The sequence below is a fragment of the Copadichromis virginalis genome, linkage group LG15, assembly GCF_057382275.1.
Source record: "Copadichromis virginalis isolate Kocher_CV1m ecotype Utaka linkage group LG15, C_Virginalis_male_GT1.1, whole genome shotgun sequence".
Classification (NCBI taxonomy): Eukaryota; Metazoa; Chordata; class Actinopteri; order Cichliformes; family Cichlidae; genus Copadichromis; species Copadichromis virginalis.
In genome coordinates, this window is record NC_140632.1 from 20,671,190 (window position 1) to 20,696,958 (window position 25,769).

Sequence of the window (25,769 nt, forward strand, 5' to 3'; positions counted from 1 at the left end):
CTATTTAAGCCTTATTTTTGCGAGGGGGAACAAAACTACTACAGTAACTAGTCGTGGTAGAAGAATTCACAGATTTAAAAATATGGAGCCAATCTTATTATGATAATTATGCACACCAGTGGTATTTATCAGTATCTTTCAAATTTCTTTGCAGTTAAATGTCATTTATAGAGTGACAAATCATGACACATCTTAAGGTGTTTTATTTTCAAAGGTAAAGACTATGCACATATTATAAATATTATAAAAACACAATGATTCCACAATCGTCCGTGAGAGAGCTGCTGATGACAAAAAGGAGAAAAATGACTCTCATGGGTTTTCCAAAAATAATTAAGTCTTTTGTTGATTATCGGTGTTGATTTGCAGATCTTCTTGAGTGCATTTCATCTAACATTTAACTCCAAAGAAGTTTAATTCAGATTATTTAAAAATCTGATCAAAGCCACAGATTAATTTTGTCATTTGATTATTGGTTTGACTAACTGCAAAAGCTCTGGAGAAGCAGCAAAACGTTTTTTAAATGTCAAACTCAATACAAAGAAACAAAAACTTGATGAAAAGTGGAAAAAGGGTTGTCATGTTGCTTTTGCTGTAGTAGTTCTGCCAATAAATCTGACCCAAGTCACCATTGTCGGCTTTCCCAGACAAAACTCCATGACACCATAACTTTGATTTGTTTCCCCACGCTGCATTTAAGCCTCGTAGGACTGTAGCCAGTATCTTTAAAATATAATAAGGGACTAATTTCCGTATGTTAAGTTGAATTGAAGCTTCTTTTTTTCTCTGTGTGTTTTCAGAGCTCAGGAAAGCTGGACATGGAGAGAGGAATGGTCAAACCCATGATCAGAGGAGAGCAGCAGGACAGCAGGTCAGACATGGTTTCCTCCAATACCCTGGATTCTCTTGATCCTCATGCTTATCCTTTTTCTCCCCTCTGTATGGATCTCCTCTCCTCATGGTTTGAATCTGTCTCATCAGGTCTCAGGATATTTCAGCAGACAGAACAGAGCTGACTCTTCCAGCCAGCATCGAGTTCAGAGACAACTGTGAGTGTTCGCGCATCACTTTCTGCCTCTTCATTCACCTCACTGTGTCAGTGACACAGTCAATAGCTGGAAACTATTGAACCCTTTCAGTTCCCGTCGTAACGTCCTGGACCGACAAACCTGACCTGATTGCGCTGGAAGTAGTGCTGCTCAATAACGGTGTCATGGTTAATGCAGGCAGTTCAGAGGCTTTTCACGTTTTCTCTCACCTCGCCGACCTGCAGCGATGAAAGGCTGAAAGCCATTATAATCATTAAAATCCTATTTGACGTTGTGGCACAAAGTCAAGCACGTTCAGTGGTTTTTGCTCCTCGTTTCTGAGCCTGCTTGTGATATTCTTGAACAAGATCTGCGGGTGCAGCCGGGGTGAAGGCGACTCTCCATCGCTGCTTTTTGAAGCCAATGTGGTTTTATTTGATTTATCAGAGTGTGATCTTCAGCATTGGAGGTCGACACCTCCAAATGTGAGACTGTGAAGTGCCCTCTCTGGGTTGAAAGGCAGATATCTCAGGATGTTTTTCGTCGTCTTGTAACAACGCCGCTGGAGGTTTTGGGGGCATGTTTATCTGGGAGGAGACCCTTGGGAACTACAATCAATTTATAATCACCAATTAACCCTTACCCCATGCATGTTTTTGAACTGTTGGTGGAAGCTGGAGTTCCCAGACAGAACCCATGCAGACACAGGGAGAACATGCAGGCTCCATACAGAACGGAAAAGACTGGATTCAAACCCAGGAACTTATTCCTGTGGAACTTTTTCTGTGAAGCTGGCAGGTTGAAGACCATTTCATGACTGGCCTCAAAGGGTTTTTATTGTTCTCTCGTGCACCTTGAACGGTGGAGAAGTTTGGTGCTGTGGTGCATGTATGAAAACTGCTACATCGGGGTGTTTCTGCCTTTACATGTCAGAGTACATTACAGAGATTAATATTAAGCTTCATGATTTCCATCTCTGCGTTTTTCTGAGCCGTGTTCGAGCTGTGCATTCCTGTTTAATAAAGTAATAAAATGAAAGTTCTCCTTTTTGTCTGCCGGTGTGGAGGGAACCTTAGAGCTGGACTGAGTTGTCCTAATCCCCGGCATTTAATTTTCTAATGTCTCTAGTGAATCCTTTATTAGATGATTTCAGAACTCTTTGTTGCTGTTGGATGTTAAATTCATGATAATTGAGTTCCAGACGGCAGTGCAACGTTTCGTTTCCCACGCTTTTTGTAGCCACGAACGCTTCGAGCCGTTTGCTTTGTCTTCCGTTTATTGACTCTTCTTCTGCTCCGGGCCCGAGTCTATCAGCGTGCACGCTCTGACAGTGCTACAGTATATTTGGCACCGTGTGTGAGATCATCTGTTTTCCAGGCAAAAGATGGTTTTTGGTCATAAAGTGGTGGAGACTCTCATACCCCACAGTCCTCAGGGAGCCTAACCATGTGCTGTAAAAGGCAGAAAAGGTGCAGTAGTCTCATCTTCAGGTTTTCATATGGAGTGTTGTAGCTGCTAAAGTGCAGCTGCCACTAGTTTGGCATCGAGTTAAAACCGAATGACTCTAAAGTGAGGCAGCTGGTTTCATTGGTGTTTTCAACATGACACGCATGTGCAGCCAATATCTGCACCGCCAAAGCGACTGATACAAACTGCTTCCCACAGCTCAGAGGCGGTGTGGGCCGACACTTCGAACATGCAGTTTGATTTATTGTGTGCAGTCATTTCTGCCTTTACATACAGTTTTTAATGAGAGATGATATATAAAACCTTTGCATTCATTAATTACTATTATCAGCTATAATGATGAGCTGTTATTCCATGAAATAATAAAAAAAAAAAATCCGCTATAGTGAAAGAGTTAAACAGGTGGAGATTGTTGTCAGAAGGGGCAGGAATAAATGAATGAAAGCCAAAATAGATGAATAAAAACATGAATGAATTGAATAGTAAACTAGAAGTCTAATAAACAAATGAATATTATTATTGTTATTGTTATTATTGTTATTGTTATATTAAAAAATAGACAATTCAGAAAAGTTAAGTTTTATTTATCAGTCAACACAGTGGGGAAAAGAAAAACGACTGATGAAAGCAAAACGAAACCAGATAAAAAAAGAATAAAATGAGAATCCATGAATGAATTCATCAATGAATGGCTGAGTGGGTTAAAACAAACAAACAAAAAAACAACAACTGGATGGATGGAAACAGAATAAATAACAGATGAATGAATAAAGCCAGGAACCAGTTGCTGAATGAACTGACAACACAAGGAGTATCTGAATGAAATGCTGAATGAAAACACAGGAAACAAATAAAACTCCTGCTTGCCTCTTTAACACATTTCCGGTGTTTTCTACTGTAGGACTACGATAAAGTGGCTGGAAGTAAAAATGCTCTGTAGTCATCAGTTCAGTTCTCCATTGTTTTGGTGTCTAAGAAGCCTTTAATTCATGTTTTCATAACCCAACTCACCCTTTCTGCGTCAGACTTCGTTGTCTCACCCATACACGTGACCATAACCATGAGTTTAGTTTGTGGGGGATTACTTAAGCTGCATGTTTATTAATTAATTATTAATTAATCACGTGAAATCTGTTACGTCCTCTGACAAACAGCGGCTGCCGCAAAGATTTTATCGAATGTATTCTCTCTGTGTCCATCCAGCTGAAGACACCTTCCTCTCTGCCATCATCAACTACACCAACAGCTCCACGGTTCACTTCAAACTCTCGCCCACGTACGTCCTGTACATGGCCTGCCGCTACGTCTTGTCGCCCACCTACCGGCCCGACATGTCGCCGTCAGAGAGGACGCACAAGGTCATCGCCATCGTCAACAAGATGGTGAGCATGATGGAAGGAGTCATCCAGGTCAGTAATGCGTCTTTTAAAAGTCTTTTCACTGTAATTTTTAAAAGCAGTCGAATCAAATCATCGATTAATTTGCACGTTATCTCGTTCTCATGCTCCTCCTGCTTTTGTCGAATATTAGGTGACGCTCAGCGGTGTTCTTACAAAACTACATTTGTAGTTGTTGTAAGCTGTGTGTGTGTGTGTGTGTGTGTGTGTGTGTCTGTGTGTGTCTGTGTTTGTGTCTAGCAGCTTTTCTCCACAGTTGTGCTTTCGATTCTGTTTGTCCATCACTCAGTGTTACGCTCGAGATGTGAAGCCTGTTGTGACTCAACATGGAGCTACTGTTACTTAAAATGTCAAGTTTGATGCCGGTCTTATAGCCGTTTTTTGTAGGGGAGGGAGGCGGTGTCAAAACAGTAATTTTTAAAGACTTTTTCGAGATCTCCTCCTCTAAATAAAACTACATAGAGGTATCTGTGTTCAATATTGCGTTAAGACAAACATCTGCAAGAAGTTTTAATAAACATGCTAAAAATGCCTGGTTTTAATTGAAACAGTCTGTATGGAAATATGAAAAAGGATTAAGACTTTCACCATCTGTTGAAACTTTTTGTTAACTCTGGGCCACGTTAAAAACAGCCAGAAATTCTTTCTCGTTTTCCCAGCAACTTCAGTACCTCATATTTAAGCGGTTTTTAAACCAATTTTGATACTCCAAGTTTCACAAGCGTCATATCGCAATGTGGGATAGATAGCTGGGCACAAGTTATAGATTATGAAATCAAGCTCATCTTCTAGTTGCGATCCCTTCACAGAAAAGAAATCCGTGTTCAAATGTTCTGTAAATTGATTTAGACACATCACATCGATCAGTTTCATGTCCTAAACAGGTGTGGGGAACTTCAGGCCTCAAGGGCCGGTGTCCTGCAGGTTTTAGATGTGTCCTTGATCCAACACAGCTGATCTAAATGGCTAAATTACCTCCTCAACATGTCTTGAAGTTCTCCAGAGGCCTGGTAATGATTGATTCAGGTGTGCTGACCCAGGGTGAGATCTAAATGCTGCAGGACACCGGCCCTCGAGGCCTGGTGTATACTCTATAAAATATTTATAGCATGAAGTTAAGATTTTGCATTGCTTAACTAAAGTTACTGTACAAAATAAAAGATAAAAGTGATCCTTGCTGGGTTAGGTGGGAGCACGATGCCACATATGAAGCAGAGGATCTTAGGAGGGGAAAAGTAAACACATAAACACCTACATGTTTCTTTTAAAGCCTCCAGCTTCCAGTAAAGCCATTACTGCTTTTATTTGTTTAGCCTGCAGCAAGCTATTCATTGTCTTTGGCATGCAGAAAAGTTCTAAAACACAAGCACAGACTCACAAATGCACACACAAGACTGTAAGACTATTTCAGTCTGTGTAGTAGGAGTTCAGCTTGATAGAGTTTCAGGAAAACTATCTTTAGCTACAGACTGAGAGATGTGGGAAGCTTGCTTATAAACTGCGTGCGTGCGTGCGTGCGTGCGTGCGTGTGTGTGTGTGTGTGTGTGTGTGTGTGTACGCGCGTGTTTTCAGTTATCATCTGAACATTAATCATTGCATACGAGACACTAATCCAGCATCTCTTTGGGATGTTCCTCGCCAATAACAGTGCTCGCACTCTCTAATATTTAATCCTTGTTAGAGTGCGGTTACAATAGTGTGCTTCAAACATTTTATGCAGCTTTTAGTTGTAAAATATAAAACATTGTATACCTCGTTCACTTTTGCAGTGTTTTCTTTAACATTTTTTCTTTTCCAGCTGACCTCCATCACTTCACTTTTTTGAGGATGGCTTTACATTGTAAACCATAATCATCGTGTGTGTCAAAGTGTATCTGTGTGTCACATAGCTGTCCATACTGTAGCCGTTGACGTGTTTTCTCTCTGTCCTGTGAACGTGTCCTCTTCCTCCTCCTCCTCCTCTTCCTCTTCCTTCCATCCAGGAGATTGCTGAAGGGGATCAGGTAGGATAGCACATCATGATACGGCTGCTAAAGACTCGTCTACCTCTCTCTCCCTGGCTCTGATGCTCTCTCTTTGTCTCATTTTCTTGGGGTGGGTGATGTGGGTAATATTAATTGCGCAGTGCACCTTATATTCTGTACTCGCTACTGTTAATGTGAGCTGCACAGATTAGCAATGCCAAGAGCTTTGCAACTCAATACTTTTACTGTATTATCCACAGTTTTCAGAGCTGTTTTTAAGGAACATATTGCAGAGGAAATAAAACAGTCGATCACGTTTGCCATGGTGACAAAATACTACTGGATTATAGTATTGTTCTCAGTGTAGGTTGATTTATTACTCCCAATAGCAACAGAAAAAATGGTTGTTGTTGTTGTTATAATTATTATTATTATTATTATTATTATTATTATTATTATTATTATTATTATTATTATTATTATTATTATTATTATAATTATAATGTTAGTATTACATTGTAACTATTAAGTAAAGAAAGATAAATAAATACTTCTGTGTTGAATCGACATAAAGCCTGTTTAAGTGACCGACTCGTGGTCGGCGTTCATATGTGTGCATGGTGTGTCTCCGTTCTTGTGCAGTCACTCCCAAAACACTAGTTATGGGTGTTTTGATGTTTTTCAAACCTATTCACTGGATTTGAAAATGGAAATAGCAAAAAATGCATTATTGTAGTCATTTTTATTTAGTTTAGACTTTTTGCTGTTAATTTTCAGGCAGTTTCTGTAGTGAGGTTTTCTTGTTTCAGTTTCATTTTATTTAAAAATATTTTGTTTTAGTTTAATTTTATTAATTTAAGAGTTAGTTTTTGGCTTTTTAGTTATTATTATGAGATTTATATCAGCGGTAAAGTACAGGTATTTCAGGTATTTAGAAAAAAAAGAAGCCAAACTTTTGGAAAGCGGTTGACTCAGTCTTATAGACAAACAATACAAAAACTAAGCAAATTTCTTGCTATCATTTTTTCCTAGTTTGTTTTTCCCCAGGTCTGTTTATAATTTTTATTTTAGTTAATTACATTTTGGTCACACCTATTTTTAGTTAACTTTAATAACCATGGAGGAGAGTCACAGTCGTTGCGAGCTGCATCAACGTGATGCGTAGTTGTATTTCTAGTGAGGTGCACATCAGGTTGCGGTTTATGGTTACCTACACCATATCTCTAACATTGTTAGTTTTGCGTCAGAGTTTGTCTCGTTGTGCACCTCTGGACTGCTTTAGGACAGCTTCTGTTTTTCAGATTGTTGTTCATGTCACAAAGTTGGAGACAGTGAGCTGCAGTCAACATACATTTTTCTGTTATGCATCACTGTAGGTGGTTCAGTAATCTCATTCTATGTACTAAGGAAACAAATAAGTTGTTATTGCATTGCAAAGCTTCCTCTACGTGCATGATGGGTCTTTTTTTTTTGCGCTGTGCTACTGCCAGCTGATTTCAGTCTGCGTGCAGTGAGTGGAAATGTGAACATTAACGTTATTGCATGAAGGGGCATGGACACGATGGTTAAATGCTCAGCTCGGTGATGATCCTTAGCTTGAAAGTTGTTTGTTTGGTGTTCGTGGTCGAAGCGAGACTTCCACAGAGTGATGATCAGGATAACAGTGCGCATGGATTTGAAGATCTTTTTGATCGAAGCTCGTATGTTAAATTATTTCTTTACCTGAAACCTCGACTCCAGACCAACTGGGTAAAAAAAAAAAAAAAAGCCAACACATTTTAATTAAGGCGAATCAGATAACATTTAAGCACTGGTGACGTAAAATCACATCACCAACCTCATCAACCCCTCGGCTTTCCTCTATTAATCTCTGCCCCCACTTCTCTCTCCCTGTCCTACTTTCTTCTTCTCTCTCTATGCTTTGTTTCTTTTTGACCAGCCCTTCATTGTTGCTGCTGCTTCTTTTTCTCCATTCTAACAGAGATGATGTAAAATACCGCTGTAATAATGCATCCTACCCCACAGCTGGAAAACTAAGCAACAACAGCAACATCAACTTGACTAATTCCATTCAGCTTCCTGGACCTGCCTGGTACTAAAAAACAAACACACCAAAGAAAAAAAACAAAACAAAAACAGAACAAAAACCAAAGCATCCACTTCTCTCCATCATTGCTCAGTCTTTAACTCTGGCATCCATTTTTTTGTTTTGTTTTTTTGTTGTGACCTCACATCTTGCTTCTTCTACTCGACGGTGTGGATGAGAGACAAGTCGCGTCCCTCTGACCTGCTCCACCTCGTCTGCTTCATTTGTCTGTTTGGATGTTCATTTAACGTGTTCAGCCATCCATCTGTGTTTCATTGTGGATGCACTTGGCTCCATCTCTCATTGTCTGGCTGTTCTGAATGAAGGGTTATTATTGTTATTATTATTATTATTATTATTATTGATATTATTATTATTATTATTTTCTTTTCTTTGTTCTGTTTTCATTTGTTTTTCAAAGGTGGGGATAGATGAATGCAAGGGACCAAGCTTTGCACAATCCTCTCTCTCTCTGAGCGGTGGGGATTTTAACCAATCAGCTCCTCAGACATCGAGCTTCGTCATGATTTAAACTGTGAACTAAGACGGCCGGTGTCTGTCGATCTGATGAATGGGAGAGAAAAGGAGAGGTCACTCTTGTGTAAAACAAAACTATCACAGAGCTCACGACACTTTGTTTGTGTTCACCGATCTGAAAGTGATGACCACTCTTCTTCTCGACACCCGGTTGGCTTAGAGGGAGGGGTGGGCGAGGCATGAGTCTATCCCTTAAAGTAACAGCTGCTCCTTCTTGCTGTCACTCAAACAGAAACCCCTCTGTCCTCCTCCCTTCTTTTTTTTAATTTTTACCCTTGAGTCTTCCCTGGACACCTCTACTCTAACAACTTCTACCATGTTTTTCTTCTTTGTGTGTGGTTGTGATTGGTGCATTACAGAAGCAGAAGAACATCGCGGGAGCACTGGCTTTCTGGATGGCCAATGCGTCCGAGCTGCTCAATTTCATCAAACAGGACCGAGACCTGAGTCGCATTACGCTGGACGCCCAGGACATCCTCGCCCATCTGGTCCAGATGGCCTTCAAGTCAGTTTGTGTTTGTGGATGTGGGTGTGGGTGTAGATAATAAACTGTGAACAAAGATATAGCCATTGTGATGATGCAGACAGGTTAATGCCTTCCCTTTGCGAAGCATCAGTGTTTTCGTCTTTGTGACTCTTAACAGAAACTGCAGTTTACAAAATGTTGATTATTAATTCAATAAGAGATCAAATAAATACCCGTAAACTCACCACAAAAGTGTTTCCTAGGGTCACAGGGGGAGGAAGCTGTTATCTTTTCTAGCTGCAGGAGTCGCCCACTGCTGGCCATTCGAAGGAATGCAGGTTAATGGGGTTGATCCAAGTGAGCAGTGCATTACTTTGTCCTAAAAACAAATGAGTGCATCCAGTTAATAATGTTGCCCCAGTCAAAATGAATGAGAGGTGATGATGATGTTGGTGGACTTAAATTTAAGATAAGATAAGAGAGAACTTTATTAATCCCTCGGGTGGGTTCCTCTGGGAAATTCGATTTCCAAAAAAGCACAGCACCGACAGAAGTTAGAGTTACAGAATATTATATATATATATATATTTACACATTTATACATGTGAAATAAGCAGAGCGAGAATCTACCTCAAATTTTAGTTCAGTTTTATTAATATAGAAGAAAACAGTCACCTCAAGGGGCTTTATATTATAAAGACAAGACCCACGATCATAGAGCGAAACCCCAACGATCATACAACCCCCTGTGAGCATGCGCTGTCTTTTATATGCAGTCCAAAGTGTCCATCCAATAATGTAATGAAATCCTTATTAAAGTAACTTGTTAGTATAAAATGGGTGATAAGAAACATAGGCTTGCAATTCTTTCTGTATAAATGACATTCGCTGGCAGTTAGCAGTAATTTAAACTTCTCACTTGGTTTAGAAGCATTATGGAAAATATATGAACACACTGATAACCCACATTAAAGTTTCTGAAAGCATCTGAAAGTGTAAAATACGTTCAGATGGTGACCTTTGATGTGAACAGTGTTGAATGACGTTGCAACAAGCTGTATCGTGTTGCTGCAGGTACCTGGTCCACTGTCTCCAGGCCGATCTGAACAACTACATGCCTGCCTTCCTCGATGACCCTGAGGAGCATAATCCACAGAGACCAAAGATCGGTAATGTGCAAACACACAACCACAGGAAGCAACCAAGACTGCTCATGACTAACAGCAACAATTCTGAATTAATTTAGGTGATTAGCCCTTTAAAATGAAGACATGTTAATCGTATGTCATTATAGGTTTTGCCGGAGTTTTCACCGTTTTATGTTAAGATGATTCCACACTCACAGGTTGCACACATCTAGAAATTGTTAGCATTAATTTTCTCAGGTTCCTTTGGACCTTGTGAGACTGGAAAGAATATATTAGAAAATCTGAACAAAGTATTTTTTTTATTTCCTAATGGTCTCTCAGGTGTCTTGTTTTGTTTTTTTGTTTTTTTAAAAACATGCTTTGGACCTGTCTCTCTGATTTGGGATCTACTTTTCTGCAGAGTCAGTAGCTGCAGTGCCACCTTAAACTCGAAGAATTTAATTTTTTATCAAAACTCTCTGAAGTCAAGAATTTACACAAACATGGAGCCCAAGATTTTTCAGCAGACTCCAGAAACTTGGAGGAAAGCCCAAATTGAACTCTGTAGCTATCGTTGTTCACTGTATTTGTTTGCGTACAGGCCTGGTTTTAATAACCTGATCATACAGCTCCTGGAAACTGTCCATATACTTAACTCACATTTCATGTAGAGGATCATTGCGGGTTGAAAAGCCCACAGTTTTCAAGTCAGACAGTGTTGCATCAGGTGAGGAGTGAAACCAGGAGGCGCTTGTCTTTTTTCTGAGGATATTGTACATATGTACTGAAAGTTTTCTTCCAAAAAAACACAACCTTCAATCACAAACTCCTCCACTTGGCTTCCTGTCAGTTTATTAAGATAATTATAATCCAGCTGGAAGATTGTATTTTTTTTTTTTAACACTGGAAGAAGTGCGCCTATCACAGAAGCAAAAGTACAAGGGCATGTAACCGGATTTCTACTGAGTGATCTCAAAAAACAAGCCTCACACGGCTCAGAATGACCTTGAACAGGATATAAGACTTAGAGGGGAAGATTTTTTCTCACGTCCCGGTTTCTCTTTTCAGAGGACGTCCTGCACACACTGACGGGGGCGATGTCGTTACTGCGGCGGTGTCGGGTCAACGCCGCTCTCACCATCCAGCTCTTCTCGCAGCTCTTCCACTTCATCAACATGTGGCTGTTCAACAAGCTGGTGACAGATACCGGCTCGGGGCTGTGCTGTCACTACTGGGGCGCCATCCTCCGGCAGCAGCTGAGCCACATCGAGGCCTGGGCTGAGAAGCAGGGTCTGGAGCTCGCTGCTGACTGCCACCTCAGCCGAATCGTACAGGTAAGATGGTAAACAGTAAGAGTCTGTGCAGGGGTGTGAGCAGATGGTCGCTAAAACAGGTTTTAGAGGCATTTTCCTCAGTTGTGTCAGTCACACTAATTGGTTTGTTGCATCTTTTTAAAATATCTCCATTTTAATTTTTTCTTATTACTATAAAGGGTTTTGAAAAGATAAAAAAAGAATATGTTCGACTGATTTACTTGTTGGTTGTGTCCCATTTTCTGTTTTTAGGGAATTACGCAGACCTGTAAAAGTACTATTACAGAGTAGCTCCTGTGGAAGAGTAAGAGGGTCTTGAAGTGACAACTCCCAGAAAGTTGATTCTGTTTATCTCAACTTTGCTTTTTCAGTCACAGAAATGTTTTGTTACTCATTCAAGTGACGACTACTGTCTCAGGTGACCGCAGGTTTCCCAAGTCTAATAAATGGTACATTTGCATAATGATTGAAACCAGCACAACTGACTAACAATGGGCCATTTTTTGCTATGACATCGGGGATTCCAAAAAAAGTGGGTAGTGATGTTACTGCAGCAAGAAGTCAGAAGGAAGCCATTTGTAATTTAAAAAAAAGAAGAAGAAACTGAACTGAAAAACATCTCAATGTGATTTTAAAAATAACAGGTTTTCCTTCAGTTTCTGGCCTATTCTTGACCCTGAACTGTGGTCTATTTAATCAGAGAGCACAAATATGGCCATCAGCTAAAGCTGTTAATGTGATCAAAATTAAGATTAAAATGAGTCAGTGAATCCACATGGAAGGAATCATTTCCTTTTGTGCGGTGTGCAGTTGGGATTGAAGGTTTGGGTGGGCTGCAGAAGGTTTTCAGGATCTCTAAATTGGCTGCGGCAGTCTGAAGTTTGGGAGTAGATGTTTACTACACTGCAGCAATTCAGAGAGAAAATGAAGAGGCTGAAACAAGAAATTAAGAGACCACAACAAGACATGGAGTTGGACTACCAACCGCTGACTGGCTATTACATCACTACAATCCCTTTTAGCAGCATGAATGCAACCAGGAAAAAATGCTTTGAAGCTTTGCAGTTTCTGGAGGATCTCTTCTTGCCCAGAAGGAATATAATCCTCTGTTATAGTAAACCTGAAATGAAAAATCGTAAAGAGGCAAACACTCCAAACCCCCGCTCAGGTGCTTCTCTGGGACTCTGCTTTATCAGCTTCGACTGACTCTGGCAAAACAAGCAAACAACTCAACAGCTGTCATCAGATTCTTATTACTGTCTCACAACACTCGCCTCGCCTACAGTCAGCCAGTCAACACAACCGCGGAAGTCTCTCATTTCGTGTGCTTGCAGATAACGTTGCGACCACGTGTGGCCACTCTGTTTACATTCAAAACAATAAGATGTGTTTGATTTACAACATGTGTGTTTGTGTCCCCTTCCAGGCCACCACCCTGCTGACCATGGATAAATACTCCATGCAGGATGTGCAGACCATCAATAACACTTGCTTCAAGCTCAACTCCCTGCAGCTTCACGCCCTCATGACCAACTACCACTGTGCCCCCGATGAGCCGTACATCCCACCTGTAAGATAAACGGCGTCTTTAAACATGTGCAGCGTTTTTATTGGATTAAATTAGATGAAACTGGAGTTATTCAAGTCAAACTGATTTTTAGAAACTTCTGCTGGTTTCTGTGTGTTTAGGAGCTGATAGACCACGTGGTGGCAGTGGCGGAAAACACAGCAGATGAGCTGGCGAGGAGTGACGGCAGAGAGGTTCAGCTCGAGGAGGATCCAGACCTCCAGCTGCCCTTTCTCCTTCCTGAGGACGGCTACTCCTGCGACGTGGTGCGCAGCCTCCCCAATGGCCTGCAGGACTTCCTGGAGCCTCTCCTGCAAAGAGGTAGAAAGTCAAACTATATGTGAATAAGGAATGAAGTCATATTGGAAATATATGAATGAAAGCCTTCAAATAGGTTTATGTTTTATGAGAATGTAAATGACTTTGGTTGAATATGAGCAGATAATTTTTCCCAGGGTTTTTAATTTGTTTTTATTGTCATTGTTTTAAATAAAACCCTGTATACCTAAAGGAAATCAAACATTCATTGAATTATGTTTCATAACTGTGTGTTAGTTCTGCTATTCTGAGTTTTATACCTCCTGTTTTTAAAGCTATGAGACGTACAACGAGTTTAAAGATGTTATGTTGGGATTTAAGCATCTTAAAATAAAGCAGACCAAACAAAAAGCATCAGTAGCTGCTGCTTTAAAATAAGTTTGGTTGCTTTATATGCTGTATTGCTACACTCGACAATTAACGTTTTCTTATTGTCATGATTTCAGAAAAGCTGCTCTGAAACAAAGGTTATGATCACTCTACTATCAGTGACATTATTTCTGTGTGCGTCTGTTTCCTCTGGTAGGTTTTTGTAGGTTAACGCCACATCCACGTTCGCCCGGCACCTGGACCGTCCACTTCGAAGGAGCTGACTGCGACAGCCACTTCTCCGCTGCTGACAACTCTGAAATGGTACGACGTCGACGTTCAGTCACTCTCTCGCCACACTGTGCGTGCGTTTATTTATAGAGTTGTGTGTCAGTGCAGTGGGGCATCCTGGGTAAATTCGGTGCCACAGAGGAGACTTTGCAGGTTTAGTAATGCTGAGTCACAGAGACTGTGGAGACTGAAGTCTAAAGTAAGTCTGACAGCTAAGACAGCAGAAAACAAGACTAAAACTCAAAGTGGCTGCAGGGTCTTTGATGGCTGCAGAGTGACTTTGGGAAACTGTTCTTTTTTTCAGCATTTACATTTTCATGCTGCGCTCTTGCTTTAAGTGGATGATCTTCACTGAGATCCCATCCACTTTGCTCTGTATGCTGCCCAGACACGCCTCCATATTGTCAATAACGATGAGCTGCTCTTTGATACAAATATCTAATTGGCTGATCACATGGCAGCAACTCTGTGCATTTAAGCATGTCAACATGGCCACCATGACTTGCTGAAGCTCAGACTGAGTCTCAGAGTGGGGAAGAAAGGTGATTTAAGCAACTTTGTGACCTGGTTGTTGGTGCCAGACAGCCTGGTCAGAGTATTTCAGACTCTGCTGGGATTTTCCCACATGACCATCTCTGGGGTTTACAGAGAATGATGTAAAAAAGCAGAAAGATCCAGTGAGCAACACTTCTCTGGATAAAAACGTCTTTGAATGCACAAGACATTAAACCTTGAAGGAGAAGATCACACTGGGTGCCCCTCCTGTCAGCTAAGAGCAGGAAATCGATTCTATAGTTCAGCACAATTTGACATTAAGAGACTAAAAATTTGCTTCTGGTCTGATAAGTCTCAATTTCTACTCTGACATTAAGATGATGGGGTCAGAATTTGGCCTAAGCAACATAAAAGCATGGATCCATCCTGCTTTGAATCAGCATTTCAGACTGGTGGTGTCAGAGAGGTTTTCTTAGGACTCTGCACACCAATTAGTATTAATTGAGCATCGTTTAAACACCACCGCTGACCACGGCCACAGTGGTACCATCTTCTGCTGATTCCTTGAACATGACAGTAAGTTGTCTGTACTCATTTGGCCTCCGAAATCACCAGATCTCAATCAAATAGAGCACCTTTGGGATGTGATGGAACATGTTTTCCAACAAATTTCCAACAAATCTGCAGCAACTGTGTGTTACTCTTGTGTCATTATAGACCCAAATCTCTGAGAATGTTTCCAGTATGCCAGTTCTGAAGGGAAAAGTGGTTCCTGAAAGGCATAAATACTAATGTGGCTAGTGTATACATTTTAATATTTCAGCTGTGTTAATAAACTTCATCTGTATGTTTCTTTTTAAAGACAAAAATGACAATAAGTAGAGGATTTCACAGAGTTTGGACAAGAGATTCAGGGTAGCTGAGACTAGCAGCCAAAAAAAGGTGAAATTCCTGTGCAGAAACTGAGCTGTAGACAATTTGACGGCACGACTGTCATAGTTTGACTATTTTTAGACACGTTTAAACCTGGAGACTGCTTTGATTTGAGTCCAGAGGGGGGTGTGTGTGTGTGTGTGTGTGTGTGTGTGTGTGTGTGTGTGTGTGTGGTCTCTCAATCTGAATGCAGAGATTAAAGTGTCTTCAGAAGGATCTATTTACTTTTCATAAGACACACACCAAGACACAAGCGCACACACAATTTAATCAACACTAATCACGCTGCTGAAGTTGGGGAGCCCAGAGCAGTAAATGAGAGACTACTTTTACTTACACACACACACACACACACACACACACACACACACACACACACAGCCACTTCCTCTGTAATTGGTCTGTTTATCCCTACTCTACTATTTTATGACTGTAGTCTCGACTGGCGTCTCACACAGCACACGCGCACACAGTGATTAATGGTGTGTGTTCAGGCAGACTGGTGGGTCGAGCTCTGCCTTGTCGACAGTTCTTAAGCGATCATTACAAGACCAGCTCTGCTCTGCAACCACTTTAGTGTCAAAGATGTGATATTGTTTGCTTTTTATGTGTATAAATGTATAAACTGGATTATGTGGAAAAGTCTGATACTAAATTACAAGTGGAATAAGGAGAGCCTGCAGTGATGTTTGAGCCCATGCTGTTGTACAGTATGAAAAATGACACAATATTGAGTTTTATTCAGTTAACGTTCAGTGACAGTTGCCTCGGGGTGCTTTATACCACTATGTAAAGACTGAAAAGTCATTAACCTGTGCGCTGCACTTGGTAACTGTGGAAAGAAAAACTCCCTTTAAACAGGAAGAGACTTGGATCAGAACCAGGCCTCAGGGAGCGGTGCCAGTTTACCGTGACTGGTTAGGAAGCGAAGAGAAAGAGAAAAGGATGGAAGAGGCCAAAAATATGTAATGAGCTGTGCCTCCTGAGTACGTAATGTCTAATTAGGTTTAAGTTTTTCCTAAGAGCTTAAAGTCGTTAACCTCGTTTGTTTGTCTGATGAATAAACATGGGTATCAGTTAAGTTTAATTAATTTACTTGTGTTTAGTACAGCGGCGTGTCACACACAACCTAATTGTGGGCCTGATAATAACCTGTACAGGGCTTGAATTCCTCTGGACCCAAATCAAAGCATCTTCCAGGATTAATTCCTGTGGAGATATCTGCACGGAATTACAGTAATCTAATAATGTTTGGGCCACTGTTGCATTAGTGTGGAACAGCTGCAGCCTCTCTCTGCAGCACTACAGGAAGTTTTGCTAGCATACACAGACTGGCTACAAAGGTGTGAACTTGAAGCCGTGCAGGCAATGACCGCCGGCTAAAAAATTTAAATCCACTTCAACTGATGAGGAGAACGCTGAACACCAAACACGGCGGCATTCCCAGTGAAGTTAACGTTAACAGCGTTAGTCCTTAGTAGAGATGGACCGATCCGATATTACGTATCGGTATCGGTCCGATACTGACCTAAATTACTGGATCGGATATCGGAGAAAAATAAAAAATGTAATCCGATCCATTAAATATCACGAAAGCACCTCACAAAACTTGCAACACGCCGTAACTCGCCTCAGAACGTCGGAGCAGTATGCATCACGTGATAGAGCAGCTGTGGCATGCGGGACCTGTCGGTGGTCTGGATAGCATTTGGAGCTTCGCTAGCAACCTGGCATTTCATCTCCGACAAAGTTATCCCCGAGAGAAGTAAAGCAAGTGTGTAAGTCCATCTCTGAATGTTTGTAAAGCATTCCCACGTTAAGCTTAACGAGCGACTGCCTCTTGCTCTCCGGCTGCTACTTCAATCGTGAAACTGCTAATGATCAGCTGATCGGCTTTTCTGTTGCGAGTCCGTCTCTCTTGTTTGTTTTTGGTCCACTTTGCGCCAGAAAGGGCAAACCAGCGGCTGAACAACAGCAGCACGTTTAAGCTTGATAAGCTGTTGTTACAATTTATTTAATATTACTTTCTACACCAGGATCGTTTTCTACGTAGCTGAGGCTGGTAACTGTGCAGGGGCGGATCTAGCAAAGTTTAGCCAGGGGGGCCGATAGGGCATTAACTGGGAAAAGGGGGCACAAAGACATACTTTTCTTTCTTATTCTCATTTAAAATGTCGAGCTTTTAATAAATAATTATCTGACACCCAAAGTTTTAATTTGATGTAAAATGAATAGAAGTCAATTACTGTATATAGTGACTATTAAGTCTAATATATATACCCTAGTAAGCTATAGTACTTTTTCCTTTGGGAAGGTACCATCTGTGCAGTCTGCAATTTTGTTGAAGAAAGATGTTGAATCTATTTAATATTTCTTGAAAAATAATTGATTTCTGTGCATTTTTTTCACACTGCATCAAATTAAGGTTGATTACGTTGATTAAGCATCATGAGGTGGAGCGTGAGGGGTGGTTCCCTATTTTTTATTTATTTATTTTTGTTGTTGCTGGGAGTTGGAACCCTATTAGTTAGGTTGCTTAATATTTACGCTAAGTACTCTTTAAAATACCAGAATAGGGAGGATGGTGTAGGTCTAAGTTTATTAGATTGATCAGTATTGCTGAACTATGAAATATTTTTTTTGTATACAGGTATAACAGAATAGCTTTAGTGTAGTTGTTGTTTTAAACTTGAGTATGAACTTGCAGACTTGCAAAATGCAGCAAGATATTTTAAAAAACAGTTTTGTTGATTAAAAAACACTATATCGGATTCATATCGGTATCGGCAGATATCCAAATTTATGATATCGGTATCGGTATCGGACATAAAAAAGTGGTATCGTGCCATCTCTAGTCCTTAGGATCCAGATGTGTAACAATAACATTATTAGGGTGGAGCAGCAGTTCAGAGAGATTCAGACTAACCAGCTAATTTATAATGAACAGAGCATGCCTTTTTTAATACGCATGCATAGATGTGACAAAGAACAGGGACAGGAGACATAAATTACAGCAGTATTGTATTTACTGGAGAATGACAGACGGTGAGGTAAGAATAGGACAACAAAACTTCACAAGTAAAGTTTTTGGAAGTAAACAGCAGCAGTATTTCATGATTATGATCAAACAATGTCTTTTTCCCATAAAATATTTCAAATCTAATTGATTCATTCATTTTCATTTACACACATACATTTTCGTTTATTTGTAACTTGGAAAGAAGAAATTGGTGACTTCACAACTGACTTGGGTTGTATTAGAAAGATTAGAATTGGAAGCTTTTATTGATATTATATAATGTACAATGAAATTGGAGCGCAGCAACAACTTAAGACACAATGAAGAATAAACATTTGATCATTTATGCAGTAAATACATAAAGTGCTAGTACTCAAAGTACTAGGTATAAAAATTGCTACATATACTAAATAGGGGTGGGTTTTTATAATCGATTTATCGATTAAAATCGATTCTGGCTTGGGTAACGTAAAATCGATTCATTAAAATCCTGATGCCAGAAATGCCAGAATCTCTGGTGAAACCTCACAAAATTTCAACAACCACCAAACAGCTAAGACAGTAAATGAGAGCAGGTACACGGATTCTGCACAAAGACGTAAACACACAGCGCGGACCCGCGGATCAGAATCAGTGAGATGTCGCCTTTCTCAGCTGACGGTCGGGGCTGAAAGCCGACAGCTCGCTGATTCTGATCCGCGGGTCCGCGCTGTGTGTTTACGCCCTTTTTGCGCTGATCATATGGCTGTTAGTTTTATCTCTCTCCAAACAATATTGACCGAACCAGCAGCAAAAGAAGATCCAAACTACGCTTCACATAAACATCGTCATGAATTCCCTCTGACGTTTGCTGACTTTTCAGTATAAAAATCACACTTCATGCACAGCTCTCTCTCTCTCTCTCTCTTTTCTGCATTATTCGCTTGTCTGTTACGCACAAGTCTACCGTTGTTTACAGCGCTGTCGGCCGACGTTTTTTTTTCCCCTTTTACTTACTTCCGAAAAGTAAACCTAATTTCTGCCGTTCAATATTGAACAAATTTAAACTTTTTAAAATTAAGCAAAATGCAAAACGCTTAGCCGTGTCTCTAATAAAACCGCTGTAACTTCAGAGGTAATGTTCATGTGTTGATTAATGGTTTTCTTTCGTTTTTGATGTACTGCAGATTATTTTTATAAAATCCCAGGCCAGGAAAAATCACCTTCATGTTTTTCTGTGTTTTATCTTCAGCTACTTTGACACAAAGGCCTCTGCTGTGATGCTCACACCTTGGATAAAGTCTTGCGTGTGTCAGCTTCCTTTTAATAGATACAAAAATATGTAAATGTACTGATCTGAATTATAATATTTCTGACTGTCAAAATTTCCCAGATTCGAATCGAATCGAATTAAATCGAATCGTGGATTGAATCGATTCGGGACCTTGTGAATCGGAATTGAATCGATTCTAGAAATCAGTGACGATACCCTGCCCTAATACTAAAGTATATAAAAAGTACTAATGTTTAATAAGGTTAGGTAGTCGGGTAACAAATGGTGAGAGTATCCCAAATATTACACAGTGATTTACCAATAATCTAATAATCGAATAACTCGGGTGTACTTGGTACATTCAGAGAAGAGGTGTTGAGGTTTGGAAAGAAGCCCTTCCTGGGTCTGTGTCCTTGATTTGCCAGAGAGCAACAAGTTAAACAGATGAAGGCCAGGATGTGAGGGTCCTTCAAATATGTCTGCTGAAGAAGGAGGTGGGAGGTTTACAGGTCCTGTATGGAGGACCGAGCTCAGCCAGCGATCTCCTGAGCCGTGGCTCTGTTTCTTCCTCCTCAGCAGTCTCAGGAAGTGAGGTCGTCTCTGTACCTTTTTAATAACCATTGGCAGCTCAGGTGTTCAGAAAGTACCCAGGAATTTGGAACCTTCTCCACACACTGATCACTGATGTAGGGCCACGTCTCGTCAATGAAGCCGAAGAGGGTTTTTCATTTTTTGTTTGTTTGTTTCGGGTGTTCTTGGTCAGGTTGTACCTCAGATCTGAAATGTTTCTCTTTATAAACTTCAAGCAGAAAGTTGAATTTGTTTTCTAATAGAATTCAGCCTGATTGAGTGGGTATGCAGCTGTAATTTTAGTGTACGAGTTGTCCTCTTGACTTGTGGTTGTTGTTTTGTTTGCTTCTGGGTGTTGCTGCAGTTTGAAGCGCCAGTCAGCGACATGCAGGACAACAACACCAAACAAAAATAGACAATACGATGCAAGCATTTTTTTTTTATGAGTGTGACATGAGCTTTTGGAGTATCCTTTGTCAGAATATTTTTTCATCATGTGGGAAACCTCGGTAGCTCTCTCTTTCTTTGTTTCTCCATCTTTCCCCACCCAGTCACCCAGCCCTGCTCAGCCATGAAGTGGTTTTCATTCTTGACTTGGTTCCAGCGACCACAGGTTCCTCTGCGGTCTTCCCCTTTTCCCCTTTATCCCTCCTTCAAGCCTTCCCTCCCTTTTCTCATCCCTCCCTCTTTTTTCTTCTTCTTCTTTTTTTTTTAACTCTGCATTCTCTCACTATTCTCCTACATGTTTCAGACGAAGGGAACACGCTAAAGGAGAGTTGAGCTTTCCTCAGGCCTTTTTCCACGCATTCGCTCACAGTGAGAGGTTACATCCTCGCTTACAGTTTGTCCTTCCTGTCCATCTCTCTTTTCAGCCAATGAGGAAAGAGCCGGAGGTTGTCACAGTAACCCTGAAGAAGCACAACGGCATGGGCCTCAGCATCGTGGCCGCCAAGGTAGGAAATGTCACCTGGAAGTTTGTTAAAGAGTGAAAGTCAAACTTTGGCAGCTCTGAGATGTTTTCAGTTTGTTGGGGTTTATTTATTTTTTACAATTTTGCAGGAAACTTTTCCTAAAAATGAAATCTAACACTGAAAAGTAAACGACTGGCATGCATTTGACAGGAAACCCCAAAATAACTTGGATGTTTTTATCGTGGCTGTAGAGATGGTGTGTGTGTGAGGCTGAGCGACACACTGCTGACAGAACAGGCTGCTGTTTAAAATAGACTCCTTTCACTGTTGAGTCTGACAGCAGCACAGAGACTAAACAGCAACACTACAAAGAAACTTCTGGATGAGCCCCGGACAAAAACGTGCTCTGTGCAGTTTGCTGATTTAAGGGAGGGGATGTGGGGCTGTGCGGTGGGGCTAATTTAACTGTAGATCATTGTCTGTCCGTGTGTTTGTGTTACCGCACCTCTGATGTGTGGACCAAAGTACAAAAGTCTGCAGATGTCCGTGTAAGATGCAATTTTGGCTTACATACACATAAAAGTATTAATTTAATAATCCAACAAAAGATACATGAACAGGAGGTTTACACACTTGGGCATATGTGAATATCCAGGTCCTTAATTTGTTGCATCCATACACCACCTCAGTGGATTTGAAATGAAACAGTTTGAAGTTCGGACCTTAAGCTTTAATTCAAGTGGCCTGACAAAAATTTTGCATCAACTGTTTAGGAATTAAAGCTATTTTCACACCTTGTTCCCCATTTTCACAAGACCAAAAGTGATTGGACGATTGACCATGTCACAGCCATAAAGAAATTCCAATTTCCAAGCTAATTCCAAGCTTACAAAACACTTTAAAATAAAGTAACATTAATCCGTGTTAATTTTGTGCTTTGTGAGTTTGCCCTGCTGTAAATCTCTCACGCAGTCATAAAGTGCGAGCAATTGTTGTAAATCGGTGTGTGTAAATCACCTGACATGCTCAAGTCAGTCAGGTAAACAGAGTGTGGGGCAGGAGTTTTGACATTGCATCGTATAGTTGTTTTTCATGAGGCAATGATAGGATTAGATAACCAGGACTTCATATGGAGAGGTTTTGTTTTGTAGCTGTCAAGTCATTTCATTTTTGTCGTTGGATTGCATGCAAACTGCTTTAGGGAAAGCACGAATCAGAAACTTCCGAAGTGTAAAAGAAGGTCCGAAGGTTGCTGCTGCAGACTGATAAGCAGTTTCATGTGCAGGTGAGGCTGGTTCCCTCATTATTTTACAACAAACGGCGCAGGCATAAAATCTGAAGTTGAATCCAAGTGTTGAGTTAGTATTTTACAGCCTTTAATTGTATTTTTTTTAGATAAGGACCAATGAGATGCCAGTGTGTCACAAGACTTAAACCAAAATAAAGCTTTCAGAGAGTTGGCAAAAACATCAGGAGTGGCCAAACAATCAGCAAACTGGTTTATTGTTTGAAGAAGGATTGCAGCGACCAGCTCAGCAACACCAAAAGACCTGAAAAACTACAGGGTCACTGATGTTTATTGAAAACATAACTACTGATAGAAGCAGCAAGATGAATTGAAGTGTATAGGACTACTTTCCCAAAATGATCAGATTGAGCTTCACAATTCAAAATGATAACGGCCCAAAGCACACTGTTGAACCAACACAAGCCAGTTTTCTTAAGCAAAGGCAGGTACCTGATTTCAACCCAACAGTACATCTGTTTCACTGGCAGAAGATATCAAGAGGCGAAACACAGCTTTTGGTGATGTTCATGGGCTCTAGACTTCAGCCACTGAGACAAAGGGTTTTCATCCAACTGTTTAAAAACTATCCTTATACTTATTTTTATCACATATTGATTGTTTTGATTTCTAGTTTTGCAAAGAGGAAAAAAACTACAAAGTATATGTTGATGTCTAACAAATTATGGACCTAACTGTACCTGGAACGCCGTCCAAGAAAATGCAGAGCTTCATTTTGGTAGAGAAAATGAATGTGGCTTGGATACCTGCTCAGTATGGATGTAATAAACATGTTGCTTTGGCTCCAAGTTTTGAGTTACTCATTTTGGCCACTGTCACCTTGTTGCTAATGTCCAGATACTGATTGTGTAGATTGCTTGTTAGTGCCAATTAACAGAAAATGCTAAACTTTTTTGGACTGTTGATCCACACAGTGGGCCACCAAATTGGACAGACTGTCACAATTCATTATTTGATGGTTGTAAACATGTTAATTTCAGCTCTGAGGCGTAGTATTTTAACATGACACATTTACATTAACACTGGAGGAACTGCAGCCGCAGAGGCTGCTGTTTAGTAAAATGTAATGACTGTGACACCGAGCTACTTCAGATGAACTGAAAATTTAAACAAAAACACTTCGAAACGCAAAACATTTCATTCAAGTCCAGGAAAAACACAGTTGCACAACTTGAAGTTGAAAACAATTAAAATGTTAAGTCTGCTTCCAAAATAGTTTATATAAGCTCACCGCACATCACAGGGAGGCTGTAATGTGAAACGTGGAGTATATTCAACTGACATCATCTTCCAGTCCAGTCTCGTCTCCACTGGTTCCCTCTAATCTTACATGTCACAGCCATCATCAGGCGACTCATCCTGAGTGTTTCATAGCAACAAGAAAAGGCTTCGCTACCCTGTATCTTTCCTAATGTTAGTAAGAAATCAACTCACTGGCTCGCTTTCTTGAATTTAAAAAGTTTTCTGACTTTTTTTGAGCTGCAAGCCAAACATGAACCGATGCACAGCATGTACCTCAGAGCCCCCAACAGTGTCCGACATGGTTTTGATTATAATTTGAAATGGCAAAGAGAAGTGAGACACAGTTGGGTGTCCAGTTTGACTAACAAGTTTCCTTCAGGGGCAACCCTTCACTTTCAGGCCAGACAGTTACATAATTCTACATTAAGGCCGTTCCATCACCAAGATTTCCCCCTAACTGGGTTCCTCGTTGTACTGTAGCTTATCTTGTACAGAACAGCAGTATCAAACCAGTATACATCCATGCAAGAGGATATGAGTAGATAAGACTACTACGGTTTGCTCTATGTACAAAACATAATGATTTTCTTTCTTTCTTTTGATTGGAGCAAGTTTCCTGCTTAAGGCGAGAGCTTTCCTGTGTGTGTGCAGTCTGACTCTGTGTGTGTGTGTGTGGATGGGAAGAGTGGGAAGGAAGGATGTGCTGAGGAAACCTCCTTGCTCTGTTTATTTTCAGAGCTGTGTGGATGTTTGAGAGAGTGGCAGAGATGTGTGTATGTGGGATGGGAAAGGCAGGTAGAGTGAATTTTGTCAAACAGATGCCTAAATTCTCTGTAAACTGGGCTGAGCTTTGTCCTATTATATAACTCAGAGTGTGTGTCTGTGTGCGCGTGTGTGGTATTTGCCTGGTGGAGCTGAAGCAGCGCTCCACCTCAGTCCGACCAGCTGGCGTCCCAGCCGACACTTCACCTCTGGACCGCTGTCTGAATTTGCTGTTTCTTAACAAACACTCTGCAATTAGGACGCCGTGGAGGAATTTGGGAGCTCTTGGGAACATTTGAGGAATTTACTGCAACACACACTGGACTGTTGGGCAACTTTAAAATTTTTTATTATAACACTTTTTCTATATTAAGATTTATTCTTTTTCCCGGTCAAACCTTTGAGAATGAAGAGCGGAAAGATTCCTGCACGTCTTTGCTTTACATACAGGAACTTTTTTATCCCGCATTTCTGTCCGTAAACAGTGATTTTTAAAAGTTCAGCTCAATGGATTACGCTCAGTCTGTGTAATTGCTGGGAGGTTTTAGACTTGTCGGTTCATGTTAGCAGGTTGATTCGTTCTCTGGGATTTAAAAAAAAAAAAAAAAAAAAAAAAAAAAAAAAAAAAGAAGGAAGGAAAGAAAAGGAAAAAACAGGTGTGTGCAGTTGGTGCGGGTGTGTGTGTCCTCCGCTGTGGATGTCCTCAGTGTGAACTGGTCTGGATAACAAGCAGCTGCAACATGTGGTTTTCTGTGGTGGGCAGGAAAGACCAGGTAACTGCTCTTTTTATGTCATTTGTGTCTTTTAAAGGCAAAGAGACTGTTTCTGTCTGCTCTCTTTGATGTTATTATAAATTTAAAAAAAAAGATTTGAAAGGTGGTCTGTAAGTTTGCATCCATGTAAACCCGATTAAGACTGTTGCGTTTCATGTACGATAGACTCGCTCTGCTAAAATGTTGACCTTACTGGGGTTTTTCCTGGCTCAAATCTCACTGTTTGATATACAAAAAAATAATAGGTGTACTTCAGTAAATTAAATACCATCATAATGTACGTGAGGGAGGAAGTTTCCTTTTTCCTTTTGTGCTGGTAACAATCTTTTAGATGGACACGAGTAGTCCATGAGTATTTAGTGTTTATTTAGAAGCACATGCTTGTGAAGCAGCTGGTTGAATATTCCTGGATTTATCGAGTGCAATGGCCTGCTGGTCCATCACTCTTGGCAGTTTGCTGTCAGTGCCGTTCTGTCACTGGTTAAACAAAAACCCCTGGTGTTTTTAATAGAAGGGAAAAAGAAAAGGGTAAAGTGCTCTTCAGCCAGATTTAAATTTGTGACCTGATTTAAAATGTAGATTCTAAAAGAAGACTCCTTAATCAGATTTTGCAGAAATCTCCATAAATTTTAAAAT

The 25,769-nt window shown here is 40.5% G+C and overlaps 1 protein-coding gene across 9 annotated transcripts in view; it reads left to right on the top strand.

Moving 5' to 3' along the window:
* Positions 1-25,769, top strand: part of afdna (afadin, adherens junction formation factor a) — a 120,790-nt gene that overhangs the window by 59,665 nt on the left and 35,356 nt on the right. For 8 of the 9 annotated variants that reach the window (XM_085432383.1, XM_085432385.1, XM_085432386.1 and 5 more), the window contains exons 13-23: positions 801-871; positions 982-1,049; positions 3,699-3,904; positions 5,875-5,895; positions 8,839-8,984; positions 10,020-10,114; positions 11,141-11,406; positions 12,812-12,955; positions 13,075-13,273; positions 13,797-13,903; positions 21,012-21,092. In XM_085432383.1, the coding sequence (XP_085288509.1) occupies positions 801-871; positions 982-1,049; positions 3,699-3,904; positions 5,875-5,895; positions 8,839-8,984; positions 10,020-10,114; positions 11,141-11,406; positions 12,812-12,955; positions 13,075-13,273; positions 13,797-13,903; positions 21,012-21,092 (1,404 nt within the window). The remainder of the gene's footprint in view (positions 1-800; positions 872-981; positions 1,050-3,698; positions 3,905-5,874; positions 5,896-8,838; positions 8,985-10,019; positions 10,115-11,140; positions 11,407-12,811; positions 12,956-13,074; positions 13,274-13,796; positions 13,904-21,011; positions 21,093-25,769) is intronic. The other variant, XM_085432392.1, reaches the window with a different exon arrangement.